At 38.5% G+C, this 13,517-nt stretch overlaps 1 protein-coding gene across 1 annotated transcript in view; it reads right to left on the bottom strand.

The window, feature by feature from the left end:
* The window catches only part of LOC122789853 (sodium/nucleoside cotransporter 1-like), a 486,120-nt gene that overhangs the window by 283,627 nt on the left and 188,976 nt on the right, over positions 1 to 13,517 (bottom strand). The window contains exon 10 of the mRNA XM_044057287.1: positions 6,648 to 6,725. Within this exon, the coding sequence (XP_043913222.1) occupies positions 6,648 to 6,725 (78 nt within the window). The remainder of the gene's footprint in view (positions 1 to 6,647; positions 6,726 to 13,517) is intronic.

Raw genomic sequence — 13,517 nt, 5'->3', positions numbered from 1 at the left:
TTAATAATCTACTTAATAATCTGGTTAAATAAGAAGGCACCACATCATTATAAATTTTATTTAAAGAACATAAGGGTTAAATATTATTATGACAGCTACTAAGTAGGGCAGGACCAGCTCGAATGTCACACTGATGGGGGAAGGGATGTGAATTTAACATGTGTACCAATAACACTTTGTTTTACAGCACAATAAACCACTCCCATGCCTGATAAAAAGTATATATATGTTTAGAAAGCTTGTGAGGAAATTATTACTCTATTTTTGTTTTACTTGGATTGCTTGTCTGTGTACTTAATAAAGGATTTTCGACTGGAAACAGACTGCCTGCCTTGCTTGGATTACTTTCGAATACTTAGCAATGCTTTATAATAATATATTTTTTATTATTTTTTGTTTTGTTTTGTTTTGACTTAAGACGAGTTTAAGTTTGCTACTTCTACTACTATTGTCTGATCTGATTAATATGCAGTGATTAACTAGAAATATATGGACTGAAAATCTTCCACACAGAGAAGTTTCTTACACTGTTTTTTTAATAAATAAATACAGAACATACAGTAGCAAATTAAAAATAGAAATAGAAATGGCTTGATAATTTTCAGTCAATATGACTCCCAATGACAACAGTTTAGCATACCATTTTTAGTGTTGTTTATATATTATGTAAGCATCAGCTCTTACAAGCTGAACACATATGCAGTGCATACCTTACAAATCCCTTTCATAAGAAGAGTTGTTGAAGAACACTAAAGTTCCTTTATGCAATGACATTATTTATGAAAGGTGAGAAAATATGTTTTTTAAATAATGCCATTAAAAAGAAAACAATTACCTATGTCTATACTAGATTTATCTATAGATGGCATTGCTTAATCACTCAGGCTCCATCTTTCTGATCAAATCTCATTAATCATTGGTAAATGCAACAATACCCACACCAAGTTCATATGTTATTGTTAAATTAAAAAAATAATTAATAAAACCAAGAACCATTCAGAGAGACACAAAATAAAACTAATAAAACTGATGACTACCCGAAGCACAGGAAAACGATTAAATAGATCAGCACCATCACATGGATAAGAATGATTTATTTTACTGATTGGTGGGTTTGGTGGTCATGTAATGGTTCTAATCTATTTATGCTTTTTTTTCTTGGTGTTTGGTTTACTCTGATGAAATCCTGATTTAAAACAGGACAAAGGCTGTTAATAAAATATGTATTTTTCATTCATTTGGTTCTCCTGTGCTTCAGGCAGTTGGCAGTTGTATTAGTTTTAGTTATTGGTAAATTACATTGTGTCTGAAGTGTTAACTGTCAGTGTGCTTATGCTCATTGAAGTATTATTTTGTTACCACGTGTCAGTTGTACATGCTTTCAAATTCAGCATTAAATATTATATGTTTTGGAAAGTTCTTCTTCAGTTTAACTTGTCTTAATGTAGCACCCTTGCTTCACACAGAAATATTGTCTCATATCATCCAACACAGATTGTCTACTATGACAGGGTCTTAGCCAAAGCAAAGAAATGGTCCATTTCTTGGTAAAGACAGTCTTCAGTAGCAGTTATTGTGCATGGCCAATAAAACTGTGTCAGCTACTCCAGCTCCACAGTGGAAGAGAAGAGAAGGAAGACGATGATGTTGAAATATGAAATGACCTCTCCTACCTGATGGTTTTCTCTGCCTCTTTCTAATCTAATTGTGTTGTTGTAAATGATCCCCTAGAACCAGCCCACACATTGACTGGTTAGTAAGTTAATCATTTAAGCAAATAAAATATATACATGCATATATATAAATTACCAGCTTTCCCTCACTTTTCTGTGGAAGGGGGCATTATATTCCCTTAGCTGTACCATTACATGTTTGTATCAGTTCTGCTTCTAAGCCACCTAAGTTAGATGATATAGCACTACTGTAGTATATGATAAGATATGCAAATTGAATTGCTAATTATAGGCAAGCCAAATTGTCAAAGTACTAGACTCATAACAACAGGTACCAAACCCTAATTTAGCTTGTTGTTTTTTATATTCTCATCATTTTTTCAGTTGCATTATAATTTATCTTGGTATCACATACACCATTCAGTTTTGCCTATCTTGTGTTGCCTTGGTTGTTTTGAAATGAAATGAATATTCCTCAGTTACTACTGGAAGCTAGATGTGTGGCTCATTGAGTAAAAAAATATAATCACCGCCTCCTCCTCTCTCAACCACTCCTCGCCCAATTCATAATCAATAAACCTAATTCCTGTCTTGCCATCTCAACTCTCATCAATTACTACATTCCCAATCGCTCTCTCTGGAGCTCAGACCAACTTCTGTTAGATATCTACAAGCCTAAAAGATCAATAGGCCATAGCATATACAGCTATACAGTATCTCTGGCCTGGAACAAACTTCCTCTAACCATCAGATCTAGCCCAAATAGTTTCAAGTTTAAAAAAGCTTTACCAGAAAAACATCTAAACTCCTGGCTCTGCTCTTGCCTTAATCCTGCCTACTTATCCATTCCTCACTCTCCTAATCCTTTCATACCAACCATATCCTTTTCTCTCCCTCATCCCTTTATAGCTCTCTCGCCTCACCCATACTCTCTCATTACCTTTCCGTCAAGCTCTATTATACTTCCCTCACCTATTTCCTCACCACTTCCATGTCCTACACTACCCTCTACACTCCTTTTTTTCTGATCTTATTCTATTTAGTCATTCCAAATTTACCTTATCCTATCACCTAATTATCTACATACTGGTAAAAAAAACTTCACCTGTAAATTGCTTTTATGCATCAATGTTCTCAATATGTTCCTTATGTCTCACTATTATGTGCATAATCTTAACTAGCTAGTATATGTCTCAAATGTTACTTTGTTGTTCACTGTATATATATCTGTAAGACATCGGATGTTCTTTTTTGTGCTTGGAGCTTTTCTCCCTGGGCCTCCACTGAAAACAGGCCCCTGCCCAGTCGGACTTATCCCAATTAACAAATGTCAAATAAATAAATAATAATAATAATAATAACAATGACAACTGTCAGAAAAATCTCATCCATGCATCTCCCTTTTGTCTTGATAATGTGATTTGAATCTGTTACAGGTAAAATATTCTCTAGTGACCTGAAATTGAAAGCAAAGAAGAACCTCTATACTAGTTTAATTTGTTAATAAATGTGCCAGCAATTCATATCCAGTGATGTCAGTTAAGCTGTATCTTCTGGAATATGGATTCTTGTTCTATAGGAGGTAAACAAATACCTACTGCAGTCAGTTTCACAGTGGCCATCAGGGAGTTTAGTCATATATTAACCAGGAGGTAATCGCAGGCAGAGTCTTAATTCCTGTAATTCCCCACCTGGACAAACAGCGACATCAGAAATGTAGCTTGCAAGCAATAAAAAATATACAGCCACACAGGACCAAAATCTTCAAAAGCTCATACAGATCTTTTTGAACCATGCTGCCATAAATGACCAACCTGTGTCAGAAATACTGAAAATTCTTAGTGTTACGTGCATAATGGCCATTATTGTTGTGGCTCTTGAATTTCTCTTGCTGAAATGATATGTGTATGCATTCAAATTTATTATCTGTTTTCCTAGAAATTGCTGTAAATGTAAATTGGTTTCCTCCAAACAGTTTTAACTGGCAGCTGTCATAAACAGAAGTACCCTATATTTGAGCCATGCGTCAGCACATATATTTTTTGTTATTCTAAAATTACAGCTCAGTGTTGTTCACTCCCATATAAAATATATTAAAAGAGCAGCAGAAAACTGTGCTAAATATTATACATGTTTTTGTAGTAGGGCTTTTGCTACCTGTTCTCCATACCCCTGTTAAACTAAGTACACTAAATTTAGGGCTGCAGTGTACTAACAGTTCAGCCAGTGAATACTTGGTTTTCCACCAAAGCAAGTTTTCCCTTTACTTCAAAGTTTTGCAACCTCAGTGGTAGTATATTTAATTATAGTGGTGGTGGTGGTAAAGACTCCAAATTAGAATGTGAACAGGTGTAGTCCCCCCTCCCCTGCAACATAATTATTTTCTGGTCTATTTAGCTAACTTGAATATCTATTTCTTTATTTGTATGATGGCATAACTGTTCTCTCATGTTTATTCAAACAGTTTGTGCTAATATGGTTCTGTGTGCTTTAGTGTTTCTAGTACTGAAGTTAAACTTTATTAGATAAATTAATAGTAAAATTAAGATATGTTTTTGTATAAATTCTATGCCATTTAAGGTGACCAACTTATAATTTAAAAAGTAAACTTTTTTAGATTCTTACATTTTGACTATTTCAGTCATTCTTGTTGGTATGAACCACTCAAATTTATCTTGTTACAGAAAGTATTTGGACTAAACTTACCAATTTTCTGACAGAGTACGTAATTATATATAGACAAAGTATGAGTGGGCTTTCAGAAATATACCATTTGTACTTCCATATTTTCACTGAGTGGTAGGTTCACTATTACATACATGATACTATAGGATCTGATTAAAATTGGTTAAAATATATGACATTTGCTTAGTTTCAGTGTGAGCTGATCTCTGATACAGAGGGAAAAGCGGCCCTCGCTATAACACTAGTGATCCGGATTCAAGTAGTAGGGATGGGAGTTGGATGAGCTGAGTAAGAGAGGTGAAGGTCAGCAAACACTGCAGGCTCACCCCTCTCAGGATGAGGGAGCAAGCCGATTCTGTTAGGTGAGAACCTGCTGATGCAGGCCAATAGGTCTTCAAAGTCTTTTGGCTTTTCCCGGTTAGGGGTCACCACAGCGGAACTCCGGTCCGCTCATGATCGGCAGTGGATTTTTACGGTGCCAAGTTGCCAGCCCAATGCGCAACCTTCAAAGAAGGCACACCCATTCATGCTCGCACCTACCTGCATGTCTTTAGCGTCACTCGACCGTGGGGAGGACATGCAGACTCCACACAGAAGGTGCTCCAGCCGAGAATCGAACGGGAGAACCTCTTGCTGTGAGGTGACAATGCTAACCACTGCACCACTGTGGCAGGCCAATAGGTGAGCTCCCAAAAATAGCAAGGAGAGCCTGGGTACCTGTAGCACTGCATGTACAACACAGCTGCATTACAAAGCATGTGTGTGGTGTGTTGCAGAGACCAATATACAATGCAGTGCCCTTCAGGACCCAAAATCATGCAGAACAGAGTATCAGATAAATGATCCAAATGGATGAGCATTCTACCACAGTGAACATATTCATAAATAAATAAATAACAATGACAAAATGTAAATCAAACAAATGGCTCACAGCCCTCGCCTCATTCCTTTAATAAGACATGGTTTAACAATAAGATATTCACTGAAAGGAATGACCATCTCATAGGATAATGTAGAATGCCAGAAGGCTAGATGATCAGTCTGATGAGAACCAAAAGAAAAGCTCACTCTAATGTCAACAACACCTTTGCATGTATAGTATGATATGCTGTTACTATATTTTACCATCCACTTAATTTTGGTGTGTTAGTGTGACAGTAGTGCATTCTAAACTTGGATAACTTCCTAAAAGAACATCTTTGCAAAGAAGTATGTCATACTGAATCAGAAATAAAAATGAAACTGAGTTCAGTCAATAACATTTTTTGTAAATGCAGCAACATGGTTAAAGGGTATATTCTAAAACATGGGCCTACAAGTTAACATAGTTCTGATGAAATACTGAATTGGGGCCACTATCTTTGCCTTCACTTCTTATAGTTATCAAGATTACTATTTTAGACCCAAAGATGTTTTAAAAGACAACAAAGTGTTGTTAATCTGAAATGATCCAGGTTCCATTTGAAACAATTCTTTACAGAAAACGGAATAATTAACCAACTATCCTTGTGCACAGGCATCACAGAGTGGTGAATGGATACTATGTAGGAAGTGCTCATGAATAAAAGAATAAGAAAATGGAGAGGCAGGCATGAGTAATATTAGTGGGAGCACAAACACCCAATAGCACTAGGATAAAGCCAGGAGCAGTGCCACAAATATGAAATCTGAAAACTACAGTACTGCGGTAAGAACAATTCATGGAATCAGTGATACTGCATAACAATTAAACTCCATGTAGTGAATGTCATTAAGGCAGTGTACACAATTCAAATATGAAAATATAAAAGTGCTAGCTTTCAAACTATTTCTTAAGCTAGTCCTTCATCAGGCATGATCACTAAACCAGCACATTACATATTTAAATTTGGTTCCAATAATTGTGACATGATCAAATTTGGCCAAATTCAATGTTGAATAAATCACATAATTAAATAAATGGTTAATGTAGCTACACTAAAATAAGATACATCAAACAACTCTAGCAATGCATGTGCTTTTTTTATTAACATTTTAAGATTTCTTTTATTCATGTGAGGTATGACTGAAATACGATTGTTCAGTCTCATTCCTTGAAAGGAAGGAAAAATTGTCGGAAACTAGCAGACAGACTAGGTAGAGCAATCCTGTTCTTCTACAAGAAATGAATATGTCAGCACATATGTGGGCAGTAGATATCAAATAGTAAAGGCAATGTATTGTCCCACATTGTACAATTACTGAAAACACAAATATATCACAGCACAATTTTATATAGCTATATATACTAGTAAAGGCAGCAGTACTGACCTGAAATGCAAAGGCCTGATTAATCAGAGCTTCTCCAAATACAAAACTAGAACCTGCTTTGGTGTAGTTCAGGAATATCTGTAAGAAGAAAATGAAAGAAATTGTGTTAAGGTGTGTAACATTTCTGTTTAATGCCTCTTCTCCTCTGACTGATAAAATAAATCTCTGGCTCTGCACAAATACACTAAGATTTGTATCACTGTATTTAAACTCAGTTACATGGTAAACTATAACACTGTAAGTCTGATTTTTAAATTAATTTTTTTTCTCTGTAACAGCCCGAGGCTGACTTTTAAATGTATTTTATGAGTTGATTGTATTTTTTGTTACTTTATATATGAATCATTCAGCTGAGCTTTTCAGCACATTTCAATAGGCACAGTACTTATAAAAAAAACCACCATGAAAAGTATTGTACTTTGCAGCTACTATAAACAAATTGGTTGATTTGTGAGATGAACAGTTATGTCAGGATACACAATTATTTGAAATCACGCCCTGACCTGTGCAGGCTACTGCATGGAGAAATCACTCTTCCCCCAATGTGCAGAGAAGCCATAACTTATTATATTACTCGGGTGTAAGGGACAAAACTCCTTACACGTGGCATGGGAAGTTTTGTTTCCATGCAAAAAATTATTTTGAATACCATTTTTAAAAGAATGTCGCCTTCCAGATGTTTGTATTGTGACCATTCCCAAACACAGGTGCATAGCCCCTGCATAGTGGATGGGAGCTTTGCCCCTATAAAAAATATATGTTGAATATTATATTTAAAGCATGTTTCATTATAAATGTACACTTTGTGATCAGTCCTCACACATCTTTCAACTTAACAAGCTAATCCACTTGCAACAAAGTAAAACTGCCACACACACACATACACACACACACACACACACACACACACACACACACACACACACACACACATTGAGCAAATAAGTTTTTACTTCAACTGTTGATTCTAATGTTTACATCCAGTTTCTTAGGAATCAGCTTAAATGTACAAATGAAACTGTGGCATTACATGGAGCCATTACATGGAGCTTTTCTCCCCTGGCCTCCACTGAAAATGGATATATATCCAGTTGGACCAGCCCGGTCAACAAATGTAAAATAAAATAAAATAAATAAAATGACATTATACATGTAAATCCTACAAGAGCACAGATTTTATTCACCATTGTAAGATATTTTTTGTATTTCAGGTGTCATGTTGACATATGAAAGTGTCTCCTCATGCAATACTGAAAAATGTGGGTTTGAATCTTTATTTTAGTTGACAAGATCCTTCCTGTTGTACAGGGTTTGATTCCCTCAGCTTTCATCTGCCTACTGTGCGTCATTGAGCAAGTCATTTAACCAGACAAGCAGTGCTTTGGGAAAGTTGGGAATTTGGGCTAGCCTCCTTAATGATCTCCTGAAATGCAGTTCTAATAACTGTCTGAGACCATCTGTCTAAATAATGACATTAAATCCAAACAACCTCATTATAAATAAAAACAGAAATACACATATAATTGTCAATAACCAGGAAGGGTTATGGTTTTTCAGGTGCTGAAAGTCTGAGATTTATTATTAAAGTACAGCATGTAGCAGACCAGTTTACATCATCCAACAGTCCAAGAGAATAATTTTATTTACTTGTTTGTTTACTTGCTAACTGAGTAGGTAGGCTGGTCCAAGGGCCCTTTTCAGCCATAACCTGACTCACTTAAACAATAACTTTACAAAAGGTGTTTACATATTACTTAGACAATGGATATATTCATAGAATCATAGCAAATATATGGCAACTGGGTCATGTAGCTATCTACACTTTGCCAGTATCTGTCCTTAGACCTTGCTTCCTTTTGAAAGGACTGATACCCCTTCAATTGTCTAATTCTTTTCAAAGGGAGATAGTGTGTCACATTGCTTGATATAGAGTGCAAATTAGTTTGGGTAGTCATTACATAACTAATCTGTCCCTCCACCATGATTTAGTATTTGGTGAAGCAGGTTCAGATCTTTGGTCCTATTGTTTGCTGGACTGTCTGATTTGTGGAGATATAAGAAGTCTTGGACTGCTGGATCCCTTGGAGGCAAGGCACAGGTCACCCCAAAGGAGTCTATAGCACACTTGAATACAAGGACAAAGCCCCCAGCCTCTCTTGGTAACTCAGGTCTTTTAGGCCTGTGATCTTTTTTGCTAGTAACCTTTGGGGGGGATCTCTTCAACTGCTTGATATGCCAAATAATATATATCCAAAAGGGGCATTGTATTTGATGATGGGCCTGAGCAGTGTGGAATACAAAGAGGTACAGACTTCTTTGGATGTAGAGGAAATACCCTTTGTCATCAGTTGTTCCAGATACCAAGATTTACTGAACACTGGCAGCATGATGATCAAAGGAAAGGGAATTATCTTCCCATGTTCCAAGATCTCTCACATCTTCATTTAGAGTGGGGTGTTTTCTGTATAATAAGCTGGGTGGGGATTGTTTATCAAATGCAACAATATTGCATTTTTATCATTTAATTTTATCTCATTGTCTGAGCTATTTACTTTATTATACTATTGAACTTCCCATTTTGTTTAGATCTGGTAGGGACTAGGTTAATGCATTTATCCAGGTAAGCATAGAATTGGTTTGCATAATTACTTTTCATCTCAACATCCTGGATGAAGCAGTTATACTTCAATTTCACAGAACTGTAGAAGGTTGATATGTCTGAAGTCCTTGAATATTGTGATATTTGGGGATTTTGAAGGAAAAGATTACCAGTTTGTGACTGGATTAACTGGGGAAGTGAATACCAATGGAATAGTTCACATAGCTGTCATAATTGTAATGACCAGTTCAAGAATATTTTGTCCTCTTGTGGATTTTTTGTGACTTTATCCAGGGGATTCTTCTTTATGAAATCAGGTAATTTTCAGGCATATTCTACAGTTGTGGAATAGGTATTCAAGTTTATCATTGGAAAGTTAACCTCTCCCAGGATGATGACATTTTTGTTATTTTGAAGTTTGTCTGGTATATTTAAGACTCTAACATGGTATGGAAGGGGTCCTGTAGCATACTGTGATTTGACAGCTATCCTGTTTAGTGTAATTTGGATCTCGATCAGGTCTGTTTGTCTGTATCTAGGAATCTGCCTCGAGGTAATGAATATTCCACTGTAGTTTCTTTTGAGTCTAAAGGCATGGTAGGTGAAAAACCCTAGTACAGAGGGATTGTTTCCCACACTTCTAAACCAAATGTATGTAACAACAGGCACATGAATGTGTTCCACATGTAGTAGGGCTCCCAGGTCAGGCAATTTGTTATTTGGACTTGTAGCATTGAAAAGAGCTACTTTGATGTGGACTGGTGCTTGATTTTTTTTTTTTTTTTTTTTTTGTGATGGCTTTACCCAATAGGCAGAAGCATTAGAAAGTGAGGTGCAAGCCACCCTTGGCAAGGCAAGTATGAGTGCTTTGCATCTCTTCCCAAACTGATACATACTGGATCCCACTATACTGATGCCATATATGTAGCTAATGTTTGAAAACAATATTTTTATTTCCTTGCTCTTTGGAATCATTCATGGAGAAGGAAGGATTCTGCTTCTGCTTAATAAGTTCATAGGATCATAGGTAGGTACTAGGCTATCTGCCAGAAGGCATTTATAAGCCTAGCTGGAATGTGTTGGCTTTCTCCACCCCTTTAGATTAGTTCTCTGTGCCTCTGTCCAGCAGAGCCATTGAAGTGATCCCTGGGGTAAACTTTCTGTTTCCCATCCACTTGTCAAGGTTTCTCTTGAAGAGGGTTATCGAGGAGCTCTGCCTAATGTAGATTGGAATCTTGTTGCAGAGCATGGGAAGTCTCTGGGACAGGAATCTTTTCCTCCAACACATCCTATTGCTTGTTGTGGTGAGGTTTAGATCCCTGGAGCATGTGGCTCGAGGGGATATGGTTTTCTTTAGGTGGAGCATGTCCATCAGTTCTGGGTTGGACATGGCCTTGTATGTCAGGCAGAGATCACTTCTGAGTAGGCGGTATGCAACCGAGTACAGCTGAAGTTTTTGCAGTCGAGCTGCATAGGGTATCTGCTTGAGGCCAGTGATCCTCTTGGTGAGGTACTTCTGTGGTGTTTCCAGTTGTTGCAGGTGTCTTGTAAGGTACATCCCAAATGGGGCATTGCACTCTATGATGGGTCTGATGAGTGATACATAGAGGGGCCCAATGACCTCTTTCGATCTGGATGCAAACCCTTTTGTGATTAGGTGGGCCACATAGACGGAATTTCTAACCACTTTGGAAATGTGATTATCAAAGGAGAGGTTACTATCTACTTGGGTCCACAGATCCCTTATTACGTCTTCCATATTTAGGGGGCTACCACCTATGTGGTAGTTTGTGGGTACTTTGTTTTTTCCAAAGGGGATGACTATGCACTTTTTGGCATTTAGCTTGAGCCCATGGTTTTGACACCAGGTATCTGTCTCAGTGAGACCCTTCTGGAGGATGTCTGTGTGAGCTGGAGAGTCAATTATAGCCACTAGTTTGCAGTCGTCTGTGAACTTGGTCAGCCATAGTCCACCTGTGCTTACCTGTACCTCTGAGAAGTATATGCTGAACAGGAGAGGTCCTAGGACTGAGCCTTGGGGAACCCCACTTGTAACTGGTTTAGAGTCAGTCCTAGCTCCCGCAACTCTTACCATGTGGGTTCTGTCCATGAGCCAGTTGGCATCCCATCTCGTGACATAGGGGTTTATGTTCAGGCTTGTGAGCTTGTCTATAATACCTGAGTGGGGAATGGTGTTGAAGGCCTTTGTGAGGTCTAGGTAGGCTGGGTGGACCACCTTTCCCTTGTATATAGCCTTGGTAACTGTCTCAAAGAAGTCCACCAGGTTTAGGAGGCATGATCTGCCCTTAACAAAGCCGAATTGGGTAGGGTCCAGTGTTTGGAGGTTTCCAATGTCTCTGTTAATGAGATCCATGATGATGTGCTCCATAACTTTGCAGACCAAGCTAGTCAGGCTTATAGGGTGATAGTTCCCGGGGTCCATTGTGGCTCCACCTTTGCGAAGTGGAATAACCATTGCTGTGTGCCACTCTGTGGGCATGTAGCCTGTGGAGAGGCTGAGTTTAAACAGTGTGTTTAGGTGATGGGTTAGTTAATCTTTGAGCTTGTGTAGGACGCAGCCTGGGACACCATCCGGTCCCATTGATGCTGTGTTTTTGGCTTTGGAGAGGGCTGTTTTAACCTGAGTACCTGTGATTGCAAGGGCACTTCCTTCTTTTGGTATAGTTATGAGCCCTTTTGGTGGTGAGAGGGGGGGTAAAGTTTGCACTGAACCTGTCTGCCAGGATGTTGGCTATATCGGTTGGTTCAGTGTATTTTGTGCCATTCTGCACTAACTCTGAGCAGATCTGAGAATTGCCACTTAGATTTTTGACATAGCTAAAGAATGCCTTGTGGTTATCTTTGGAGTCCATGGCAATTTTTCTTTCGAAGCTAGCCCTGGATGATTTTATGAGGGAACATAGTTTCTTGCTGATATTGATCAAGAATATCTTCCCTTCTTGGGATTTTAGTCTTTTCTGTACTAGTTTCCTCCTTCTATTGTATAGCTTGTTTATGGCAGGGGTCCACCAGACTGGTTGCCTTTTCTTGGAGGAGTGAGCCTTGGTTTTGTTTGGGATAGCATGATCCATGCATTCTTGTAGGTGCCCGTAGAGTGCATTAGTAAAGGATTTTGTAGCTTGGACTGCATTATCCTTTAGCATGGGGGCTTTGAAACTTCCCACCTCGGTCTTAAATAACGTGACATTTGCTTTTGAAAAGTTTTTCACTGTGGTTTCTTTGACTGGGAGTAGTGGCGGAATGTGGATATCCAGTGTGATTAGTTTATGGTCAGATCTAACCAGCAAGGGGTTGACCTCCGGAGTGGAACACCAGTCGCACATGTTGGTAATGACCAGGTCCAATATGTTGTCACCTCTGGTGGGAGTGTTGACCAGTTGATCTAGGCTGTTTGAGTTTATAAATTCTAGGAAATGTTTGGCAAGGGAGTTTGTACTTGAGTAGTTCTCTCAGTTAATGTTTGCGTAATTGAAATCACCCAATATCAGGGTGTTTGGTATGACCTTTATGTTTCCCAGTGTATCCAGGAATGTGGAGTGGGGGTTCTGGGACATGGTGGGTGATCTGTAGCAAGCTATAATTTGAATAGCAGTTTTGCCCATTGTTAGTTGCAGGTAGATGATCTCTGAAGCATCGTGCTGTGCCACTAACCTGGAGGTGTGGATATCCTTGATGAATATGGATACTCCCCCGCCTTTTGTATTTTGGTCTGGGTTTTGTGGCCGAAATGTATGGTATGAGTTGTAGCCTGGCAGTGCTGGGATACTCTCTGGGGCCTTAAACCAGGTTTCTGTTACTGCACATATATCGATTTTCTCCATACTGAGGAGTGCCTCGAGTGCATGCATTTTGAGGTTTAGACTTCTGGCATTGAGTAGAATTACCCTCAGTTTTTGTTACATGTGCTATTTATGGTGGTGGGTTTGTCTTTTGAGCCTTGCCTAAAAAAGGCAATATGGGGGTGGCAAGAGTCTTGGCCAGTATTCGAGAAACTAAGGGTGACAGGTGCAAGCCGTCTCTACCAAAGCAGCGTGACTTGTCGAGCATGTCATCCCGGGCTGACAGACACTAGATCCCCTTTGAATGACACCAGAAGCTAAGCCAATTGTTGAAATTGATCATTTTTTTCTCTATACCGTGGTATCATTCTTGTTGAGGGCAGGATGCTACTCAGGGTCAGGGTCATACCGGCCTGGGCTACGTGATCAGAGAGCTCCTCCATGTCTCTTTTCATGTAGTCTAGGGAGGTA

This window comes from Protopterus annectens, chromosome 15.part0 (genome assembly GCF_019279795.1).
Source record: "Protopterus annectens isolate FY-2018-M chromosome 15.part0, PAN1.0, whole genome shotgun sequence".
Classification (NCBI taxonomy): Eukaryota; Metazoa; Chordata; order Ceratodontiformes; family Protopteridae; genus Protopterus; species Protopterus annectens.
Note: the sequence above shows the minus strand (reverse complement) of the source record. Positions and strands in the feature narration are given on the sequence as shown.